Below are 22,388 nucleotides of genomic sequence, written 5' to 3' on the forward strand. Positions count from 1 at the left end.
GTTTCTGAGTGCCGGGACAACGCTTTCTGGTGCGCCATTGTCGGGGAGAGCACAGCGCCTTCCCAAGTAACTCCTGGCCACTACCTGCCCCGCCCAAACCCGCTCTGTAGGATTCTAGCCAGTCCCATGCCTCCTCGGGGCTTTACCGTCCATGGCCACCTTCAAGCATGCTGGAAACATCAATGAATACTGGATACCTTCAGTGGGCAGTGCCTTCTTGACTTCTAAAAAAGAGGCTCGGTGGCGCTGCACCTCGAACATGTAATCTGGGAACAACGTCACGTTGTTATTAACTACCTTGAGGGGCCCCAGGGTGCGAGCTTTATTCAAAAGCAGGTATCTGTCTTTGTAATGGAGTAAACACGCCACCACCGGCCTGGGTGGCCTCCCAGGAGCCAGTGGTCGGGCAGGGACACTATGCGTTCTCTGTCCAAAGTGTAGAAGGGGGCAAGCCCTCAGGAGCAACTTCAGTCCTTAGCCAGGTCTCCAGATAGTCCACGATGCTGGCCCCTTCCACGCCTTCTGGTAGTCGTACCACCTGCACGTTATTCCTCCTGTTCCGTCCTTCAGCATCTCCGGCCTGCCGCTCCAGGGCTTGCAGACGACGATTAACATCTCTCATCTGTACTTCGTATGCCTTTTGAGCAGGCTCCAGGACCTCTAACGTGGTTTCTGTTTGTTTCACATGATCTGCCAACTTTGCATGATCTGCATTAAGGAGGCCCAGCCCTAGTATCACCTGCGCAACATCCTGCTGAAGGGCGTCCCTGGTATCTGTGATGGCTTTGAGTACAAGATCTACCTGCCGCTGCATCATCCCCTCTGGCTGCAAATCTACTACGTCTTGCTTCTGTAAGTCGGCCACTTCTTCCTCCGGTTCCGGGGGCGCCCCCCCCTGTTTGCCTAGTGGTTTCCCCATAGGTTTCTACTCCCCAAGCTGCTGATCACCGCCGAACCTCCGACGGCCTCCTCGCTTCTCCATGCCAAACTTAGGCACTGTGTGGCACTCGCCGCGGCGGGGTGTCCACTACCCAGACTTCTTGATGGGCCGCTCACCGCTCGGTCTCCAACCCCTGTGGGGAACTCCCTCTGATTTTCGATAGTTTTTGTGCATTAGTTTGCTTACGAACCTTGCTGTTCCTCCATCTCGTCCAGCAGTTGACACTGGTTCCTCTGTCTAACTCTTCGTCACCGGACACTGGAGACGGGAAGAGCTTCGTCCTGATGCCGGCACTCCCCACCCAGGGCCCCCCAGTTCACTCTGCGCAGGCCAGGAGCATGGGTGTAACACTAAGCAGTCACCAGCCTTCCATTTGCGTCCATGCATTTCGTGCCCTTCCGCAGGCATTGCTCTCAGAGGCCCCTCACCACCTTGGGAGCACTTCACCCAGATTTCAGCGGCAACCTGCTATGGACGAGGCACCACCATGGCGGTAAACAAGATCCCCTGCTGTGCCTCCAGCCTAGACAGCGGGCCCAATCTCCGGTGTTGGAGGGTCCCCCCCCCCCCCCCCTGTTCTGTAGCACCCTCACAAGCTACTCGCTGCCCTGACCTCCGCCGTCCGATCCAGTGGCCGGCATGAATAAGCGCCGAGGTCCCCACAGTCAGCCACTCCCCCGCTCACTCGTCTCCCAAAATGGCGGCCACAGCCTCTGGCCAGTCCTTTAGTGAGCCGCTCAGTCATGGGCGCCATACGGGGTGACTCCAGCTAAATCCCAGCGGGCCTCCGCCCGCAATAAGCTCCGCCGACCACCGCACAGCCGTCTGCCTCCTCCTCTACCGCCACGGCGTTCCCAGGGGCAGAGAGGCTTCCTCAATCCTTGCCGCCCTGCGATCGCCTCCTCAGCCGTTCTGTTCGGTCTGCTCTAGGATCGGCGCCGCTGCTCCCCCACTGCTCTTCAAAGGGCCTCCCGCACTTCAATTACACCATCCCAGCCAAGCTCACCGCGTCGTCACTAACTCTTCGCAGTTTCCAACGGCGCCATCTTGGCTCTGCTCGGGCCAGGCTCGACCATCCGCTCGGTCCCCAGTCCTCGGCGATGCGATTGTCCTGCCAAGGATCACCCGCATCAGTTCTCGGCACCTCCCGGCTCGGACCTGGGCAATTTGAGGAGCATTACTTGCTCCCAAACCAGGATAAGTGTTGGGGTCGGCACGGAGCTCCCAGCTCACGCAACCGTCCTCATTGGCACCTTAGCCACGCCCCCAATACATTTACTCGATGCATGTTTTTTCACTTTGTAGTGCCTTGGGGGACCTCTGGGGCTTTCCATTTGCCAATGATTTTATCAACAGAAGATCAGAAAACTAGTCAGATTGGGGTTAAATAACCCAACACCGGCCGTTCTCTGTGAAAAACGCACACACACTCATGAAGTTCAAAGATAAAAATGTTTACCCAGACATGAAGAATAAAACCAATGGGGGAAGGGCAGCCCAACCTCTTTGGGCCGATGATGAGCAATGATGGACCCACCCTTCTCTTTTTTTCAAACATTTTCAGAGTAAGAGGATTGTTAAGACCATGACATACCAGTGCAGACATGACTGGCTGCCATTTTTAAAGAATTCAACCCGGTCACCAGGTTTTTTTATTTTTTCTAAGAAAGGCTCTTGCCTCGGTGACAACAATAGAGTACTAGATGATCAAAATGTCACGGAGACACAGCAGTCAGAATTGTTTTTTTTTAATCTTCCATAAACAGACCACTAAAACGATGGCCTCGCTTAGGGAAATAAAAAGCATTGTCCCAACTAGGCTGGTCATTGTCGTGCAGTCCTAAGGCTATATCTTTGCTATTTTCTCATTGAGAGACACTATGGTGAGCATGGCGGTCTCAGACATGGAAAAAAAAACAGAGTTAACATCGTATCAGAAGAAGGTGGCTGTTTTGACATCATGTTAGCCAGCAGATGACCCACCATGAGGGTCTTCCCAACACCAGTTCTTCCATAAAGAAAAATGGCATCACCTGATGGCTAACTATGGGAGGGGTGGTCAGGGCTATGCAGATGAGGCATCTGTCAGTTTCTGGTAGGTGTCACATAAATATGTTCAAGTTCAAGGCAAAACACAGACAGTTAAAGTTTCGAACTGAAAGCTTTAAATTATATGCAGTTAAAACAAAAAGTTTTGACTTTCCAACCTAGATTGCCTCAATACCAAAATGGGCATGCTACAGTACATAAATGGACAAACAAAGACAAATGAATGTACGCTATAGACGTACCCGCAAGTCTGGCTACAAACATTACATTCGTTTTTGGCACTATACAAGGGTGTCCCAATCCTTTAAAAATTATTCACCACAAGAACTCCCAGGGCAGGTGGTACCAGAAAGTCTAGTTTTTAAATATTGTGGTACAAAAATCTCTTTGCCAGAATACAAAATACTAAAATAGCAATTACATCTACGTAAATACAGATTTACTATTCTGAACTCACTCTCAAATTATTCCTGTCAAATGGTTTTCCATTTTTTCACCAACATGCCAGGAGTAGTACTGGATTGTTGTGTGCAATGGGGCTGAGCCGTCTCTGAGCTCAAAGAAATCCCTTTTACTTTCCCGCACCACCTGCGTCATACATCTCATTCCATCAGTCAATCCTGCACTGGGGGACAATGTACCTACCTCAGACCAACATTGTTCAAATTGTCCCACAAGGAAGCTGGGCACTCCCAGAAGGGCTTGTTCATGTTTGACGCAATTGTCTGTAGAGAAACAGAGAATGTTAGAAGAAACATTAGCAAATTCCAGATTCTTTAAACTGCGAGTGAGATAACTGGATCCTCTGTTTTCAGGGTCAACCTGGAACCTCTTAACAGCATTGTCTTTGTCAGTGCAGAAATTACTGACAACACGAAAAGCTTCCTTGTCTGCCTTTCCTCTCAGCAATGGGTAGTTCATTCTCTCTCTTCCATTTAAGCTGCAAATGCAGTCTGTATCCTACTAATTGGCAACTTAACATCTGCTTCATCAATTCCATCAGATTCCTGCTTGCCCCAAATGTCTTTTCTATCTATCCCTGTGAACTAGCCTCAAAACAACCTCCTCTGCCACTCCATATTATGGTCCAGTACTGTTAGTCTCACTCTTACAGATGCCAACAGATTTAGGTGTGAGCTCTCAAGAGCAGTCTCAAATCACCAAAACAATACACCCTAAACAATATGGCAAGTAAACTAACAAGCACTACCAAAGTCAAGGGATGTGGATTCAAATTTAAAGTCAAATGCTTTTGTGAGAATTAGGTGGTGTTCTGTTTATGTAATGTCATGATTGTGTAAGATGGTCCTATGGGAAGACTGGTATTGGTAAATAAGAGGTCTATGTCGGTGTGTGCACTCCTTTATTTTTGAAGGATCAGGTAATATTATTGTAATACGGACTTTGGTTTGACACCATCATGCCATCTTCTGCTCATTAGTTCATGTGAATATGACAAGGAATGTCAATTGTTCTGAGAAAGATGGTGCTTGCCTTTAGTAGGGAAGAGGTCAGTACCTCAGCAAAGGTGTGGGTGACTCTGAAGTGACTGAAGTCTTACTTGATGAATAATATTTAGGGCTCCATTTGTGATGGATCAAAAACATTACAAAGATGTCGACCCAAACGCTAAGAGATCTACTGCCTGGCTTGGTTGATATAGCAGACTGGAAATTAGTCCTGCGCCAGAATTTGCGAGTAAGAGATGATGTGGTTGCATTAGGCAATGGACATGGTGAACAGTGACGTGTATTTATTTTATTTATTTATTGGTTTGTTTATTTTAAAGGTTTTATATAGCGCTGGCAAGACCCGGAGTATCAGATCGTAGTTACAGGTTACATCGTTACAAAGGTTACACAGTTATTAGAGCATGGCAACATAGTTACTTGTAAGGTCAAGATAAACAATAAGCAAAAATACAAAAGTGGAAAAGCAAGCAAGGGGAAAGATTCAGGGGAGGGGGGAGCTGGGGAAGTAGATAAGTAATGAAGGCGGGAAAGAGGAGGGGAGGGTGAAGGACATCGCAAGGAAAGAGGAGGGGAAGGGCGACGGGGACACAATCCGCTAGACGAGTAAAAGCAACGTCCAAAGTCCAGTAAGCTGTGATCCCAGGGGAAGCGGTATCACTTCCCTATCTCTGTTGCGGGAGGCTCCCTTTACGCAGAGGACTCTCTCAGAGGGGTCTCTGAGACTCCAGGCCTACATACTAGATCCTTCCCCAAAAAGGGGAGAGGGAGTGCTTTGGCAAGGGGTGCCATACCATACCTCAGCTGTGAGTGGCTCCCTTGGCGCAGTGGACTCTCTCAGCGGGTACGCTGAGACTCCAGAGTATAAATATTGGATCTTTCCCCAACAAGGGGAGAAGGAGTGCTTAGTCAAAGGGCACAAAGGACAGGGGGCTAGGCAGACTAGCAGGTAAGGTGAGAGATTCAGGGGAGAGAGGATAGGAGCTAGGGAGGTAGACAAAGGGAGAAAGAGTACTAAATGGGAACAAATTGAATTAATGAGTTATTATATAGCGCTGGCTAGACCCGATGGAATCAGAGAGCTTTACATGAGGGAAAATAATGTTGCAAATTACATCAGTTAAAAGTTACATAAGTATCAACAAAATCATTTAAAGACCATAGGGGAACAAGGTGAATGGAGCAGGAAGGGTAAGGGGATAGGGTAAAGGGGTAGGAGGAAGATAGGGCGTAGAGACGAGGGGAAAATAGTTACAAAAGATACCAGAAAAAACTTTTTAGGAGCATAGAAGAAAAGGAAAATGGGGTGAGGAAAGGAAAGGGGGTGAGGGCAAAAGGGGTAGTGTATAGATACAGCGGAGAGACGAAGGGAAAGTTTGTCCAAGGTCCGGCTGGGTAGGTGACAGCCGAGGGGGATTCCTCAGTCCATCTCCTCTTCAGCTATCAGGTAGGTCCACCGGGCATCGGTCAAATGGCTGGGTCTCAACAGAAAAACATTAAAGGGGAAGAGGGCGAGAAGAAGGGAGCATAGAGGGGGAAGGGGGTGGGTGAAAGGGTAGGAGGGGGAAACGACAGAGAGACGAAGGAAAGTCTGCCCAAAATCCAGCTGGGTAGGTGATGGCCGAGGGGGAATCCACAACCCATCTCCTCTTCAGCTAACGGGTAGCTCCACCGTACATCGGACAAATAGCAGGGTCTCTACGGTCGAGGGAAGGTTCAGAGTACATGTCCAGGAGGGAGAGTAGGATCAAGGTCAGGTGAGGGATGTGGTTAAGCTCAGGACGCTGACCAGTTCTATTGTCCGGGAGATTTAGAGCATCGCGGAGAGACCGACTGAGGCTGCCAACTTGAGGTCAGGCAGGGGGGTTGAGACCTTGGTGTTAAGTTCAGTCTGTCCCCAAAATTCCAAAAGCATAGGGGGTGTAATCTATGCTGTGAAGCGGCAGGAGGACAGGGCCAGTGTCAGCAGGTCTTCAAAGGGGGTGAGTGGCAGGTCTGGTGTGGCGCATCCAGAGTCATTCTGCAATAATAAGGGAGCTTTCCCGTTCTGCAGCCCCATCGAGCATACAAGCTCCTCGTGTACAAAATTACATCAAAGATAGGCACAGTAGCACATAAGGCGAGAACTCTATTCGGCACCATCCTTATAAGCCTAAATCTAGTAGATCACAAATCTTCAACATTACTTGCATTAGGAAATAAACGTAAACTTAGTAACATAACCTGCAGGAGGTAATAAATCAAGCCTAGACCACAGTAGAAAACATAAGACAGTAGGCAAGACCTAGTAAGCATAAAAGCACATCTATAAGTATAAATCAAGGTGCATAAATCACACTACAAACATTACATTTCCTAGCGCCTATAAAAAGTACACTAGGGCCTTGCGCCCTACAAATCTAATAGTCCCCTGGGCCAACTGGCTACCTATAAGGGGCTAAAATGCCCTCTGTCCAAAAAGTCAGGGAGCGCTGCCAATGCAGCGACGGTCACGGGGGGGGGGCGCACTTGATGCAAACCTAAACGTGTAGTCAATGCACCGCTTTTAACACAGGGATAATGTGTACTTGTTCCAGTTAAAGCAATGCCTAGCAGCCTTTTTCAACATTCCTTCTAATTTTTTATTCTGACTATTGTGTGGACATTCATGAATAATATCACCTTAAGCCAAGTGTGCCATGACTAGTGATTTTTAGGTCCGATTAGAGTTTAGCAGATAGGGTTCACCGCTTAAATATGACGGAGGACCATGTCCGCCAAACCCTTCTTCAGCTCGCCTCATTTAGATACGAGTTTTCTTTTGACAGAGTCGCTGTTGGTTCTATCAAATGAAAGCTTTGTCCGATAGCCTGAAGGTGTAGAGGCCGCCGGCGAAAGAAGATTATACCACCCACCCTATTTAGGGTAGATGTTATAAGTTTTTTGTCAGTCACTGTCAAGATAACAGTGGCGGTACGGGGCATGGCCACACCGGCAACCAAGATGGGTGCGCAGCAGGGGGCGCACACGCAAGATGGTCTCACGAGACTGAGGCTCCTGCAGCCCGGTGTAATTATCCTCAAAAATTTCCTGCCAAACGACTAAAGGCATACCTGCAAACCCGCCATCTGAGAGACATAGATAACATCTTGAATCGGTGCGAAAATCTGGCAGATCGGAACACAACTGCTCCTGGACTGCGCCCTTGAAGATCTGAGCAAGTGTGCAGCGGAGGCCAGGTGGAGCTGTGGAGCGGCGGAGGAGGCTGCGACAGACCGCTGCTGTGGTCGGGACAACTGGGCCGCGGCTGCTACATGAGAGGCGGCAGAGGAGCGACCCCCCTGGAAGCTGGCGAACAGTAGGGGGGGCACTGAGCTGAGGGGCATCCTAGGGGCAGCGGCGGCTGTGGAGAAGCCTGCATGCCCAGTTGTGAAGGGAGAGGCAGCGGCACTGCGAGGGCACCGGCGAAGCCACGTTCGGTGGCGGCAGTGAGGAACGACATTGGCGCCACATTAAAGGGACATATACAATGACTGACGGGCAGAGGTAAAGGCCGAGCGTGCCTCGGATGACAACAGCGCTCGCAGCGGGAACGGAGACTGAGATCGGGCTCCATTTGCGAGGATTAGAACACCGGAAACTTCGGTAGGCTGCATGAGAGGTTTGCGCTACTGCAGGCATTAATTGCACAACTCGGACAGCGCGCCTAATTAGACTGACAGTGGAGGACCCCCTGGAGGTCCTCTAGAGAGGAGACCACGAAGTTTTGGTGTGGCGCGCTACACTGGGGAACGGCTGGCCAACCTTGAGGAGTCTTTAAGGGGATAGTGAGTGTGTTTACAACAGTTCTTTGTATCATTAGGCTGAATCCTTACTCATATAGATTGAGTCAAAAGTCCATTTTTATGTAGAAAAAGGATCTTTATTGATTCTAGTAAAAACATGAACAGCCGACACGTGTTTCGACATACGCGAAAGCGGAAGGAATGACCTGCAGGCTCCCGACTACGAAACTTAGGGATTTCCCCTCATAAATCTATATTTTGAAAAACCGGATGTTTGTTGGAAAACAGTACAATAATGATGAAGAATTGCATTGAGCAAACTGAAATATAAATAGCCTTGAAAAAGCCCTGGCGCGAATCGCCATAGGGGGCGAAACACGTGTCGGCTGTTCATGTTTTTACTAGAATCAATAAAGATCCTTTTTCTACATAAAAATTGACTTTTGACTCAATCTATATGAGTAAGGATTCAGCCTAATGATACAAAGAACTGTTGTAAACACACTCACTATCCCCTTAAAGACTTTACTGTTTAAAACTCAAGAGGTCCAGAGTTTTTTTGAGTGTGTTTCTCTTACAAAAAACTACGTGAAGACTGATATAGCCTTGGATTCTCCTTTGGACCACCCTTCCTTTCTACCAACCTTGAGGAGTATCAAGAGATGCCATTTCGGGGACAAGGCAATACGCAGCCATTTTGAGTGGCACATAGCGCGAGTGAGCAAACGCAAATACTCCTGCTGGGTGAGGCGATATAAGGTGTTGCATGCCATCAGAGTCACTTGATTTCAGTTCCCAGTGACCCCCCCTCTAGGGAGCGCCCGTGGACCATACATTTACACTGGGACATTTCAAGTGCCAGAGCTCAAATGGGCGTAGGACCAAGAGGCTGGAGGGCTACGAAGTGGAGTCGCAGTACACCTGCGAATAGGCCTGAGATTACCTGGAGCTTTGCCTTTGGCCATGCTCTGCTGTGCCCAGAGAGAGTGGAGGTCTGGACTCATAAGACTGGGGGGCACCTTCATAACGCTGTCTCTGGGTCTGGAGGGGAGTACTGGCTCGACTGAGGATCTGTGAGAGGAGATGAATGTATGATACAGTCGTAATTCGCAGTGCCCAGTGAGAGAAGACGTCTGAGCTCACGAGGCTGGTTACACCTACAACGCGTTGCCCCTGTGACTTGAGGTGTGTGCTGGTGGGACTAAAGAGCGGTGTGAGAAGATAAGTGCTGGTTAGAGACCTGCAAGTCAACCCCCTCACGTTGGTGCCAACATGGGCAAACCGGACACGAGACAGCCAAAATTGGATTTTGAGGCTGCGAAGAGAGGGACGCGTGGTGTGCATGATGGACAGGATCTGGAGAGGAGGGAAGAAAGTCAAGATGGGGCCACGGCGCAAACCTCGGATGTGTAGAGCATACTGCAGGAGGTGCGGCAAGGCTTTCCCATAATAGTGGACAAAGTAGATTGAATGTCGTCGAGAATGGATGCCATAGCACATAAACTTTTTGGACATGAGGACCGCATTAAAGAAACTGAGAGGTGCATATCCGACACAGAGGATGCTACAACCAGAAACACGACGCAGATAACTCGCATGGATAAACCTCTGAAAATAATAGCAGCCAAGCATGAGGTCTTGGAAGCTTGCAGCAGACGGAACAATATACGCGTGCTAGGTGTTCCTGAATCAGCCAACACTGGGAGAATGGAAGAATATGTTGAGAAGCTACTCATAGCGACCATAGGAATCGAATCTTTCTCCAGTCAGTTTGCTGTAGAGAGGGCGCACAGAACCCTTGGGGCGCGACCGGCTCCTGGCAATACTCTGCGTCCCATAATTGCAAGGCTTTTGAATTTCAAAGATCGTGATGTGGCCCTCCGTGCGGCAAGAAGTAAGCAATCCCTCTCATATGATGGTAACACATTGGGATTAGTGAAATCATTCCACGGCGGCCATCTTGAGTGTGGCCCAGAGCGGTGAGAGCGCTCTAGTGGATCACATAAAAGGAGCCCTGTGTCAGCGCTCGCGAGATCCTTTGCCAATTACTATCTGGAAACGCTACCTGTTAAGGGCTAACAAATATTGCTGTTTCTGTTAGCTGTTTGAGTCTTTTTAATCATAAAAATCATCATTTTTAAAAATTGTGTTTTTCACTCTGTGATGCAGACAGCACCCCCCTAGGCCTCCTGCACGCATTTTCGCCATCATTCTACTGCTCTAGCGGCCGTTTTTGGGCTTTATTTGGGGTTAGTGAAATCATTCCACGGCGGCCATCTTGAGTGTGGCCCAGAGCGGTGAGAGCGCTCTAGTGGATCACATAAAAGGAAACGGATGCTCTACCGCGCTAGCGGTCGCGTTTGCGGGAGCACCGTCCCTAGCGCCGGAGTCTCGCCTGAGTCAGCCCGTCTGCGCCCGGAGGCGCTTGGGGCGCGAGGCCGGTGGGTCTTATTGAGCACGTAGTAGGATGTACACTAGAGATGAACTTCTGTCCTGTAATGTACATACTGCTCCATGTCAGCGAGTCATCCCTTACTCTGCAGGGGCTATTACTAAGTGTTTCATGTGCGGCTGGATTCCTGGTTCCACTGAAACCCCCCCTTGCAAGCTTTCCCTTTTAGGCATTAAATGTGCATTGCTGAACACTAGGTCCCTTCCTCAACACGCTCTAGACATCCACAATCTGTTGACACAAGATGAAACAGACTGTCTCTTTCTCACGGAGACATGGCTGGGCGAGGGATCGGAACCTGATTTAGCTATCGCCATCCCCCCTACGCATGTTATTTTCCGTCGAGATCGAATTAAGGGCAGAGGAGGCGGAGTGGCGCTCATTATTAAGAGGCACATTTCTTGCACTATCTTGTCTGTGGATGATCTACCAGGCTGTGAGACTCTTGCCTTCTCCTTAACGCTTTCTCCCCATCAATCTTGTTTGGGGATCTTGTTGTATAGACCTCCTGGTCCTCTTGGCTCTTTTACTGAGGACCTGTTCTCGATTATCTCCACACTTAGTCTCAGGGCCAAACACTGCCTAATTGTAGGGGATTTCAACATCCATATGGACAAGGGTGAGGATCCTGAAGTGCAAAAATTCCTGGATATGACATCTTCGGTGGGACTTCACATGTACTTGCAGGCACCCACACACGAGAAGGGGCACATTCTGGATCAAATTTTTTCGACCATTCCGGTGTCCCTCACCTCCCTTGCCCCAGTCCTCTGGTCGGACCATTTCCTAGCGGACTTCGTGATAGAACATCATCTGACGACCACTCGCAAGGTGCAGCGGCAAACAACACGTATGCCTAGAGCCTTTCACAAAGTCACCCCAGCCATGCTTACCCAGGCCTTAGAAACTTATCCTTGTGTTCTTACAGGCAGGTTGGAGGACGATGTGGTATGTTTTCAGAACTGGCTCACCGCACGTCTGGAAACCTTGGCACCACCCCGCCAGGTTAGATCAGAACCGGCAAGAGTGTCGGCGCCGTGGTTCTCTGCTATATTGGCTGGCAAGAGAAGGCATTGCAAGAGGCTGGAGAGAATTTGGCAGAGACAGTATGATATATCTGCTAAGCAGTCTTATAGAGAAGCAGTGAAGGAGTATCATAAGGAAATCATTGCAGAGAAAAAATCCTTTTTAGCTAAAAGGATTGAGGAAGCAGATAACTCCTGCAAAGAGATCTTTAAGATTGTTAAAGATTTTATCTCTCCCTCCTGCTGCACTCCTACGTCTGTCTTCTTGGAACCATGGATCAAGGAGCTTGCAGCATTCTTCACTACTAAAATTCGTACCATCCAGTCGGCCTTGCAAGGAGCCCATAATATCTCGGTTTCGGGATCCGGGGATGACGGCTCTCTTAATCCCAGGATACATTCATCTGTATCGGACACGTATACCCCGGGTCCTATTCTCGACTGCTTCCCTGCTTTAGAGCTTCAGGCCTCGCTTGACCTCTTATCCAACTTGAAATCTGGCTCTCCATCTGACCCTTGCCCTGCCAAGTATCTTGCGACTCTGGCACCTGCTCTCAACCTTATCATCAACCCTATTATCAACTTATCCCTGAGCGCGGGCAAAGTCCCCTCATCTTGGAAACAGGCCTTAGTCCTTCCCCTGATTAAAAAACCAAATGCAGATGCCAAATTGCATTCCAACTATAGGCCAATCTCGTTGCTGCCCGCTTTGGCCAAATTAGCGGAAAAGAATGTACACACCACCTTAACCAACTATCTAGAGGTTAATTCCTTATTACATCAGTCACAGTCGGGGTTCAGATCTAACCTGAGTACTGAAACTGCTCTACTCGAGGTGACCGAGGCTGTGAAGGAAACTCTGGACAGGGGTGGAAAGGCCCTGCTCATCATGCTAGATCTGTCGGCGGCCTTCGACACCGTCCCCCACGGCATTCTCCTTACAAGACTCTGGGAGATTGGCCTAAGGGGTACTGTGTTCGAATGGTTTCAATCTTTCTTGGCCGACCGCAGACAAACGATCTGGGCCCCCCCTTTCTCCGCCCCTATGCCGCAGCTTGAGGTGGGGGTTCCGCAGGGCTCCATTCTCAGCCCCTCCCTTTTTAACATCTTCATGACACCATTGGCGGCACATGTGGAGGAGCTAGGGGCCCAGATCGTATCCTATGCGGATGACACACAGCTCCTGTTCACGTGTGACAAGGGCTGTGACTTCGACGGGGCGGCCATCCGGAAGTGCCTGGAGTTTGTGTTTGATTGGTTCGGGAAAAGCGGCCTCAAATGCAACTCGGACAAATCCGAGATATTGTTTTTTGGCTGCCCTGCCGACCCAAGATGGAAGCTTTGGTGGCCTTCGGCCATGTTCCCCCCGGCAAGCGATTCTGTTACAGCAAAGAATCTGGGCATGCTGGTCGATAACACCCTCTCCTTCAAAGCCCAGGTAGCTGGCCTGACAGGGAAGTGCTTCGCCATCTTAAGGATGTTGAGAAAGTTTCTGCCGTACCTATCTTTGGAACACAAGAAGATAACGGTGCAGGCCCTGATAGGCTCCCGTCTAGACTATGCCAACATCCTTTACTTGGGTCTTCCTGAATATCTGCTGACCCGTCTGCAGATAGTCCAAAATTCGGCAGCCAGGGCAATCTTTGGCCTTACCAGAAGAGCCAGGGCGAGCAATCTCCTTGCCACTCTGCACTGGCTGCCGATTCGCAAGCGCATCTCATTTAAGACCTTAACTACAGCTTTTAAGGCGCTTCACAATCTCGGCGCTGGCTATTTGCAGAGAAGGGTCAATTTCTATCTTCCATCTAGACCCTTGAGGTCTGCTGCCCAGGCCTATGCCATGGTGCCGGTAGTGAAACGTGTTCGTTGTGGAGGTCGCTCTTTTAGCTACCTTGCCCCCCGTCTTTGGAACACTCTGCCCCGGATGCAGCGAACGTGCCCTAATTTGTCTGCCTTTAGAAAAGGTCTTAAAACTTATCTCTTTGTTCTGTAAGGTGTTCCATGGACTTCTAGTACCGTTTGGCTGTCCTGTTGGTTGCTGGTATTTTGTGAAGTGGATCTATAGCGCCGGGACGCTCTTGGAGCAGCTGAGCACTCTACAAAACACCCAGTAACATAACATAACATAACACACTTTCCATCTACCCGGATTTTACACCCGTTGTCCAGGCATACATTTATAGAAGTCAAGAAAAAATTGCTTGCCGCGCAAATTGATTATGCGCTGCTGTACCCGGCGGGACTCAGGGTTACGCACCAGGAAAGCAGAGGTTCTTTACTAACCCGCAGCAGGTCGAGTACTTCCTTCGTCACATGAAACGTGCACACCGAACCGACGGAAACCGGAGCGCCTCCTAGCAAGCCGAATCTGCGGATATGGAAGAAGAGCAGTAATAAAGGACTATATATGGCACTCAAACATCTCTGATATCACAATACTGGAACTGTTGCATGTTTGTGTACTCTCTGGTGGGAGACATGGTGGCTGTTCATTGAATGAGTCTGTTTGGGTGTGATACATAGCACACCGGGCCCCCACTTCTCCCCCTCTGACAAGCCACAGCTAAGGAGGGCCTGGGGGGGGAGGGGTACCTGTGCTGCCGCCTAGACATGGCCCCCAGAGGGTATCCCCCATTGGTATACCACAGCACGGTGCGTGCCAGGATTGTGGTACTGTTATTTCTAGTTCAATTGGGGAATGGGGAGGGCGGGAGGGAAAGTCATTCTGGCAAGTAGGGGCTGCTTCAGTTGGTGGAGGGAGGGAAGGGGAAGTGTTGGGATGAGTTTACTATGTGTTGGGAGGATCACAACCAGAGACGTAGAAAGCAGGTTGGGGGGAAATTAGACAGCATCAAAAGCGAGATACATCAGATTGTTTTGCTCGTAAAACAGATTTGGGTAACATCGTACGGTCATTAGTCACCAAAAAATTAGGTTCTCATGACACATGGCTAAGGTAGCAGCAGGAACTATGAATATCATTACATGGAATGTCTGGGGCTTGGGAGATCCCAGGAAACGGCGGAATATACTGTCATACTTAGATAGGCATGATGTGCATATTGCGATGATACAAGAAACTCACTTTACACCTCTGAAACCAAATGGCTTTGCCGGTAAATCGGCGGAGCATAGAATATTTTCCTCTTACTCTTATTCTAGGGGCACTGCAATTTTGATAAAAAAACAGATACCCTTTCAACTATCGGGAGACACATGGGACACACAGGGGGCGATACTGTCTAGCGTGGGGGTGACTGGGATCGCTTTCGGTTACATTGGCCTGTTGTTATGAGCCGTTCACCGATGACCCGGATTTCTTTACCTCGCTCTGGGCCAAAATCTTTGAACTGGACTCTACTCACATCATTTGGGGTGGAGATTTTAATGTAACACATAATCCTAGATTGGATAGATCACACCCAGCCCCCCATCACTACACCAAGGCAGGAGCAGTGGTATTGGATACAGTCACTGCCTATGGCCTGATTGACACCTGGAGACATGCACATCCGCATTCACAAGCGGGCACGCATTTTACGGTGCACGCGTCATCATGGGCTAGACAAGACTACTATGTTGTATCACGAGGGTTAGCTCCGGCAATAGCGCGAGTACACCATCTCGCTAGAACATACTCTGAGCACACCCCAGTTCTCCTTGTGCTCTCTTCCACTGACCTAGAGGTCCCGCGCAGTCACTGGCGGCTGCATGCCCCTATATTATTAGACTCGGTCTTTCAAGAAGAACTGCGCGTAGAGATTCAGGATTTCTTTGCACGTAATAAGGACTCAGTGAACAGTGTGGAAATTATCTGGGAGGCATTTAAGGTCACGATCCGTGGGTACTGTATTTCGAAGGGGGCAGGGGTACTTAGAAATATTCTCAACACATTGCGCAGATTAGAGGGAGACCTTAAGGCTTTGGAACTGGAGGCCGACAAGGGACAGAATGGAGCTGCAGTACCTGGTTCAGAGACAAACTTACAGAACGCATGGATGAGGCGCAGCGGGAAGCGCGATTCAGGGGTAAATACTGGGGGGCGCAGAAGATATGGAGAACGGGAAAGGCCAGGAAAGACGTTAGCACATAAGATAAGACAACCTCACTGCAATAAGTATATACTGGAAATTGAAGACCAGGAGGACGAGGCGTGCCGGGACACAGCTAACATACTTAATGCCTTTCTGAAACATTACAAAGGCCTATACACCATGAACAGACAGGAAGAATTAAACCTAGAGGTATTCCGGGGTGACGTAGCATTGGGCTGGCTGAGTGATGTACAGAGAACTTTTCTATGTGCTCCGTTTGAGATAGACTAGGTAAGGGAAGCCATAAGGAGTATGCAATCTGGGAAGGCCACCGGTACAGATGGCATTCCGATCGAATTCTATAAGACCTACATAGACTTGATGGCCCCCATTCTTCGAGAAGTCTATGAGGACTCGTTGGAAATGGGTTACCTCCCCAGCTCTATGAGAGTAGCTCTAATACTCTCACTGCTGAAACCGGGGAAATCGCCTACGAAATGTGACTCGTACAGGCCGCTCTCCTTGCTTAACTGTGATGCCAAAATACTGTAACAAAATGATAGTGACGAGACTGAGCCTACGAATGGACAATTTGATTCTCCCTGACCAGTCAGGATTTGTGCCTGGGAGGGCCACCTCCCATAACTTGAGAACACTTTTTTCTATCCTGAATAACGTATCACCGGACCTCCCCATGGCTGCAGTCTTTCTGGACGCCACCAAGGCGTTCGACTCAATTAAGTGGGATTATATATTTGGAGTAATGCTACGCATGGGATTTCCGCCACTGTTTCTATCATGGATAAAACTATTATACTGTTCTCCGGTTGCTAAGGTGCTGATTAATGGGCATAAGACAAAGACGTTTAGCATCACTTGAGGGACTAGGCAGGGATGCCCTCTCTCCCCGTTGCTTATTGCTATAGCAGAGGAACCTTTGGCGGTCTAATTGCGGCAACACCACAATGATAAGGCATTGCAATGCAATCTGCGCCAAATACTTATATCCCTATATGCAGACGATATCGCCCTATACATCCGAGACCCGCAGAACAATTTGAACCCAATCCTGAGAGAATTTATAGTGTTCGGAAAGTTGTCTGGAATCCAGATTAACTGGGGTAAGTTGTGTATTTTCCCACTGACAACTGCAACAACACGCTTTCCGCTGGATTATCCCTTGGGGTGGTGTGAGGAAGAGCTGAGATACCTGGGGATAAAAGTCACTAGAGATAGAGAGGAGCTTATGAGATTAAATTATGGAACAGCCATTACACGAATAGCAGATTGTGCCACACGCTGGATAGCCCTGCACCTCTCACTAGCAGGAATAGCGTCCTTAATAAAAATGGTGATACTCCCACAACTCCTTTACCCCTTTTTAAATATACCCTATCACCCGGGGGCCTATTTCTTTAAAACGCTGAAATTGGAATTGATACGTCTGGTGTGGGGAGGCAAGCAACCGAGGCTGCAATGGAATGTACTAACTCGACCTTATTCACCAGGGGGGTTTGGTATACCAGATTTCGAATTATATTACATGAGCGCACAAGCACAGTATGCATTGTTTTGGCTGCGACAACCGCGATATACGCCTCAAGTTGCGGCGGAACATTGGCTTGCACACGCCATTCCACTAGATGGTGTCTTAAACGAGCGAGTGGGAGCTAGAGACAGACAGCCATCTGCCCTCACATGCACAATACCGCATGGCAACGCATAGGCCGACTACTGAATGTACCCCTACTATACTCGCCACTGTTGCCTCTCACTTACCATTCGAGCATGCCCCTGCTCCAGGAGACTGTTTTTCACAATTTAAAAAAACGGACTCCGATTCACACCTGGGGGGACCTGTATCATAATGGACAATTCCGCTCTGCTGAACATATATTTCAGGGCGCACAGCAGACTCCACTTGATGTTTTCTTGTTCATTAGACTTAGACAGGGGATCCGTGCACTTACTCCGGATTTCCCGGCAGAGCGCAAACACTTGCTCCGTTACAGATGATACTGAAAGCTGACACGGCTAAGCGCCTTGTTTCACTGATATATAGAACTGCCCACACTCAAAGGGAGATGCCAACCACACCATCACGTGTTAGATGGGGGGAGGAGCTAGGATTTGCCCTGACTGATGACCAGTGGGAGTTTTGTTGTCTGCAGACGGAGCGGGTATCGACTAGCAGCAAGCTTCATATAATACATTATACATTTTTTAACCGACTATATTCCACGCCAGTCAAGATGTGTAAATACAAACTAAGAGACTCAGATAGATGTGATAGATGCGGCGCAGAAGGTGCAGACTTCCTGCACCTGGCGTGGACTTGTCCAAAGATAAGGAGATACTGGGATCGGGTATTTCACGCCATACACTTGATGATTGATACAAGGATTGACCCCTCCCCGCTGACAGCGCTGTTGGGATTTGTCAAACGCCTGAGGGCAGAGCATCGAAAGTATGTTGAATTGGCATTACTAATGGCTAAAAGGAGTGTGGATTGCCGTTGGAGTAGGGGAAGGGCATCTAAATTTAAGAATTGGATGGATGACTTGATTATTTGCCAAGAGCGCCTAACAACATATGCTGAACTGCTGCCCTTGGCATCCAGACCTAGAGATATTTGGGCCCCCTTGTCGTGTTATCTGCTTACGCACCCCAGAACATAGCATTAGCCGAACAACAATGAACGTAGTATTGAGGAGGTGTTAGATGGCGGTGGGGGAGAAGTGGGTGGAATTTTATAGACGTGACTAAATTGATGCATGTATTGTATTCTTTTTGACTAGTTCTGAGAGGGGGGTCGGCTACGTAGCATTTTCGTGTAGATGCGGTACTGCATAAACAGAGGAGTTGGGGATCTTTGACACTGCTGTATGACTAGAAACTATGCAACCAAGTACCCTGCGGGACTTTGATTATTCTTATGATGTAAAGTGGTCGAGAGCAGATTGAGAACCTTAAACTGTATCTTATGTACTGTGGATGGGCCCAAAATGTACTTAGACTTGATTGTTATGACACTGTGACTGAATTACTGTAATCAAAAATTTAATAAACAGAAGAAAAAAAAAAGATGGGTGCGCGGCAGTGAAGCTCCGGTGCCGGATATCCCCCTCTATCGTCAAAGCGAGACCTATGCTGCATCCGCAGCCATCCAACTCTCTGCAGTGTAACAGGGGTGACATGAGATGCTAAATGAAGCCGCAGACAAAAATGGAGCTGCAGGGGTAGCGCCAGAGTGAATCACATGGTAGGCGGCCTGGTCTTGCCTTGGAGTCCCTGTGGGGACAGGGACGGCAGGTGAGCTTGAGGCCATGAGCTATCGAGCGCATAACCTTGCTCCATCAATAGGACGGCCCCGGCCGTCCTACGTCACGCTGGGCGTATGCACAGGACGGTCGGGGGCTGTCCAAATGCCGCCGACTCCCCAGTGAGGAGCTAATTCCGCGCCTGCACTGGAGAATTAATTAGTGGGCGGAGTTCGGACAGCACCCGGCTGCCCTGCACACACGCCATCCTGAGCATGCTAGGGGTTACGCCCCCTGATTAAATTCGCGCCGCAGGGAAGGGGTTAAGAAGTGGTAAAGATAGGCCCACACTCCTACTATTTCTTCCAGACCATTCACTGAACTTGGTACATAGGTCTGACATTTCTTGGACACTATATTTTCTTACACAAATAAACTGTGATACCCAACAGAACACATTGTAGTCTTTAACATACAATTATTAGCCCCTCAGCTGCTTGACGCTTATGCTTATGCCTAGAAAGGAATATGCTACTTACCAGTATGCATCTGTTCTTGACATGTAGGGCTGTTGACATTCATATCTGTGCATAGATCGCTGCCTAGTGTTGGGTCCGGATGATTGCACTTTGTTGTCTTGGAAGAGCCTTCGAAGTATCACGAGATAGGTGACTCCTCCCCTAGAATACAGTGCGCATGGGCATCCTCTCCATTCTCAGATTGTTTTTCGCCATTGTGGCAGAGATGGAAATAGTAAAGTGAGAGATGGCCATGCAAAAGATAATGCTGCAGCTGAGACAGGCACCGGGGAGGAGGGCGGGCGATATGAATGTCAGCAGCCCTACATGCCAAGAACAGATGCATACTCGTAAGTAGCATATTCTGTTTGAGGCATGTGGGCTGCTGAATTCATATATGTGCATAGTCTGTATAGCAGTATCTCCTCTAGCGGTGGTTACCTGTGCCAGCTGCAGCAGTTTGAAAAAGAGTTTTTAGGACAGCTTGGCCTACCGCAGCTTGCTGCTTTACTTGCACGTCTACACAGTAGTGTTTTGTGAAAGTGTGTATGGTAGTCCATGTGGCTGCCCTACATATGTCTTCGAGAGGAATATTCCCTAGGAAAGCCATGGATGCCCCCATTTTTCTTGTAGAGTGTGCTCTAGGGGGGACGGTTAAAGTACGTTTGGCTTTTTGATAGCATATTTGAATGCATTTAACTATCCATCTGGCTATTCCTGACTTTGATATTGGATTCCCTTTATGTTATGGTGAAATAGCAACAAATAATTGCTTTGTCTTTCTAAATGATTTTGTTCTGTCTACATAGTAAAGTAGAGCTCTCTTTACATCAAGTGTGTGTAGGGCTATTTCAGCTACTGACTGTGGATTTTGAAAGAACACTGGCAGTTCTATCGATTGATTAATATGGAAATTTGATACGACTTTTGGCATAAACTTAGGGTTTGTTCTAAGAACTACCCTGTTGGCATGTACTTGCATCAAAAGTTCTTGAATTGTTAGTGTTTGTAATTCGCTAACTCGCCTGAGTGAGGTAATAGCAACAAGAAAGCTACCTTCCACGTTAAGAATTGCAGTTCGCATGTGTGTAGAGGTTCGAAAGGAGGTCCCATAAGTCTGGTAAGTACTATATTTAAATTCAAGACTGGGGAAGGAGGGTGTCTTGGAGGGATCACCCTTTTAAGACCCTCCATAAAAGCCTTGATTGCTGGCACTCTAAACAGTGAAAGGTGTTGCCTGTTTTGAAGGTACCCTACTATAGCAGCTAGGTGTAACCTTATGGAAGAGTATGCTAGGTTGCATCTTTGAAGATGCAGCAGGTAACATATAATGTTTTGTATGGAAGCATCTAATGGGTTGATTTGGTTATTGTTACAGTAAATAACGAATCTTTTCCATTTGGTTGCGTAGCATGCTCTAGTAGTTGGCCGTCTTGCCTCCTTGATAATTTTCATGCAATCAGGAGGCAAGTTAAGGTATCTGAATTCTAAGACTTCAGGAGCCAGATCGCTAGGTTTATCTGATTGGGATCTGGGTGCCTGATTTCTCCATGGTTCTGAGTTAGAAGATGGGGTGCGAGGCACAGCTTTTGATGAGGAACTACTGAAAGCTCCAGGAATGTTGTGTACCATGGTTGTCTCGCCCATGTGGGAGCAACTAAGATTAGCGTGAGTGACTGTTGCCGCAGTTTGCGTCCTACCAGCGGAATCAGCGGTGCTGGGGGAAAAGTGTACGCAAATCTGCCTGACCAGTTCATCCATATCGCATTGCCCTGTGACAATGGATGTGGGAACCTGGCGGCAAAGTACCGGCATTTCGAGTTTTCTTTTGTGGCAAACAGGTCTATTTCTGGGTGACGCCACTCTTTGAAGAATGGCTGGAGAACATGGGTGAATCTCCGATTCGTGTAGTTGTTGGCTGTGCCTGCTGAGCAGGTCTGCTATCCGATTGTCTTTCCCTGGAAGGTGTTCTGCTAGGAGAAAGATGTCTTTTGGAATTGTCCACTTCCATATGCTCTGTGCTAAGTGGGACAGCTGTGGAGAGTGTGTTCCTCCCATTTTTTGTATGTAGTACATTGCGGTCATGTTGTCCGTCTGGATCAACACAGTCTTGCTGTACAAGTATTTTTGGAATGCTTTCAGGGCTAGGAATATCGCTAACAACTCTAGTTGGTTGATGTGCAGTTTCTTTTGCTTGGTTGTCCAGAGCCCTTGTACTGTGAAGTGAAGGAGGTAGGTTCCCCAGCCTGTCAGTGTTGCGTCCGCTGTTAGTACTAGTTGTGGAACAGGCTCCTGGAACAGTCGCCCCTTGGAAAGGTTTTGTGGGTTCCACCACTGCAAAGAGTTGTGAGCGCAACTGTCCACCAACACTAGGTCTTTTAGTTGTTCTTGAGCCTGGTTCCATTGCCGTGCTAGACATTTTTGCAATGGACACATTTGAAGTCTGGCATGGGGGACAATGAATATGCAGGAGGCCATTATGCCTATGAGCTGCACGAAGACTCGAGCTGGCAGAGCGTGCTGTGGCTGAAAATTGCGAATGAGCATCTGCATGCTGGCTATCCTCACTAAATTTGGGTATGCCTTTGCCACTGAGGTATCTATAGTGGCTCCCAGATATTGTTGTATGTGGGTAGATTGCAGATGCGATTTTGGGTAGTTTATGGAGAAGCCTAGGCTGTGTAGCAGCTGGAGTGTTTGAGACGTGTTTTCTGCACATTGTTGGTACAATTTTGCTTGTATTAGCCAATCGTCCAGATAAGGGAACACATGAATGTGTTGTCTCCTGAGATGTGCCACTACTGTCGCTAAGCATTTTGTAAACACTCTTGTAGCTGTGGTTACCCCGAAGGGCAAGACCTTGAATTGGTAGTGTTG

General features: G+C 48.6%; 1 protein-coding gene across 2 annotated transcripts in view; it reads right to left on the minus strand.

The window, feature by feature from the left end:
- DHRS1 (dehydrogenase/reductase 1) overlaps positions 1 to 22,388 on the minus strand; it is a 305,506-nt gene that overhangs the window by 120,711 nt on the left and 162,407 nt on the right. For both annotated transcript variants that reach the window (XM_086923740.1, XM_086923741.1), the window contains exon 4: positions 3,635 to 3,714. In XM_086923740.1, coding sequence (XP_086779866.1) covers positions 3,635 to 3,714 — 80 coding nt within the window. The remainder of the gene's footprint in view (positions 1 to 3,634; positions 3,715 to 22,388) is intronic.

The sequence above is a fragment of the Lissotriton vulgaris genome, chromosome 5 (genome assembly GCF_964263255.1).
Source record: "Lissotriton vulgaris chromosome 5, aLisVul1.2, whole genome shotgun sequence".
NCBI classification, from domain to species: domain Eukaryota; kingdom Metazoa; phylum Chordata; class Amphibia; order Caudata; family Salamandridae; genus Lissotriton; species Lissotriton vulgaris.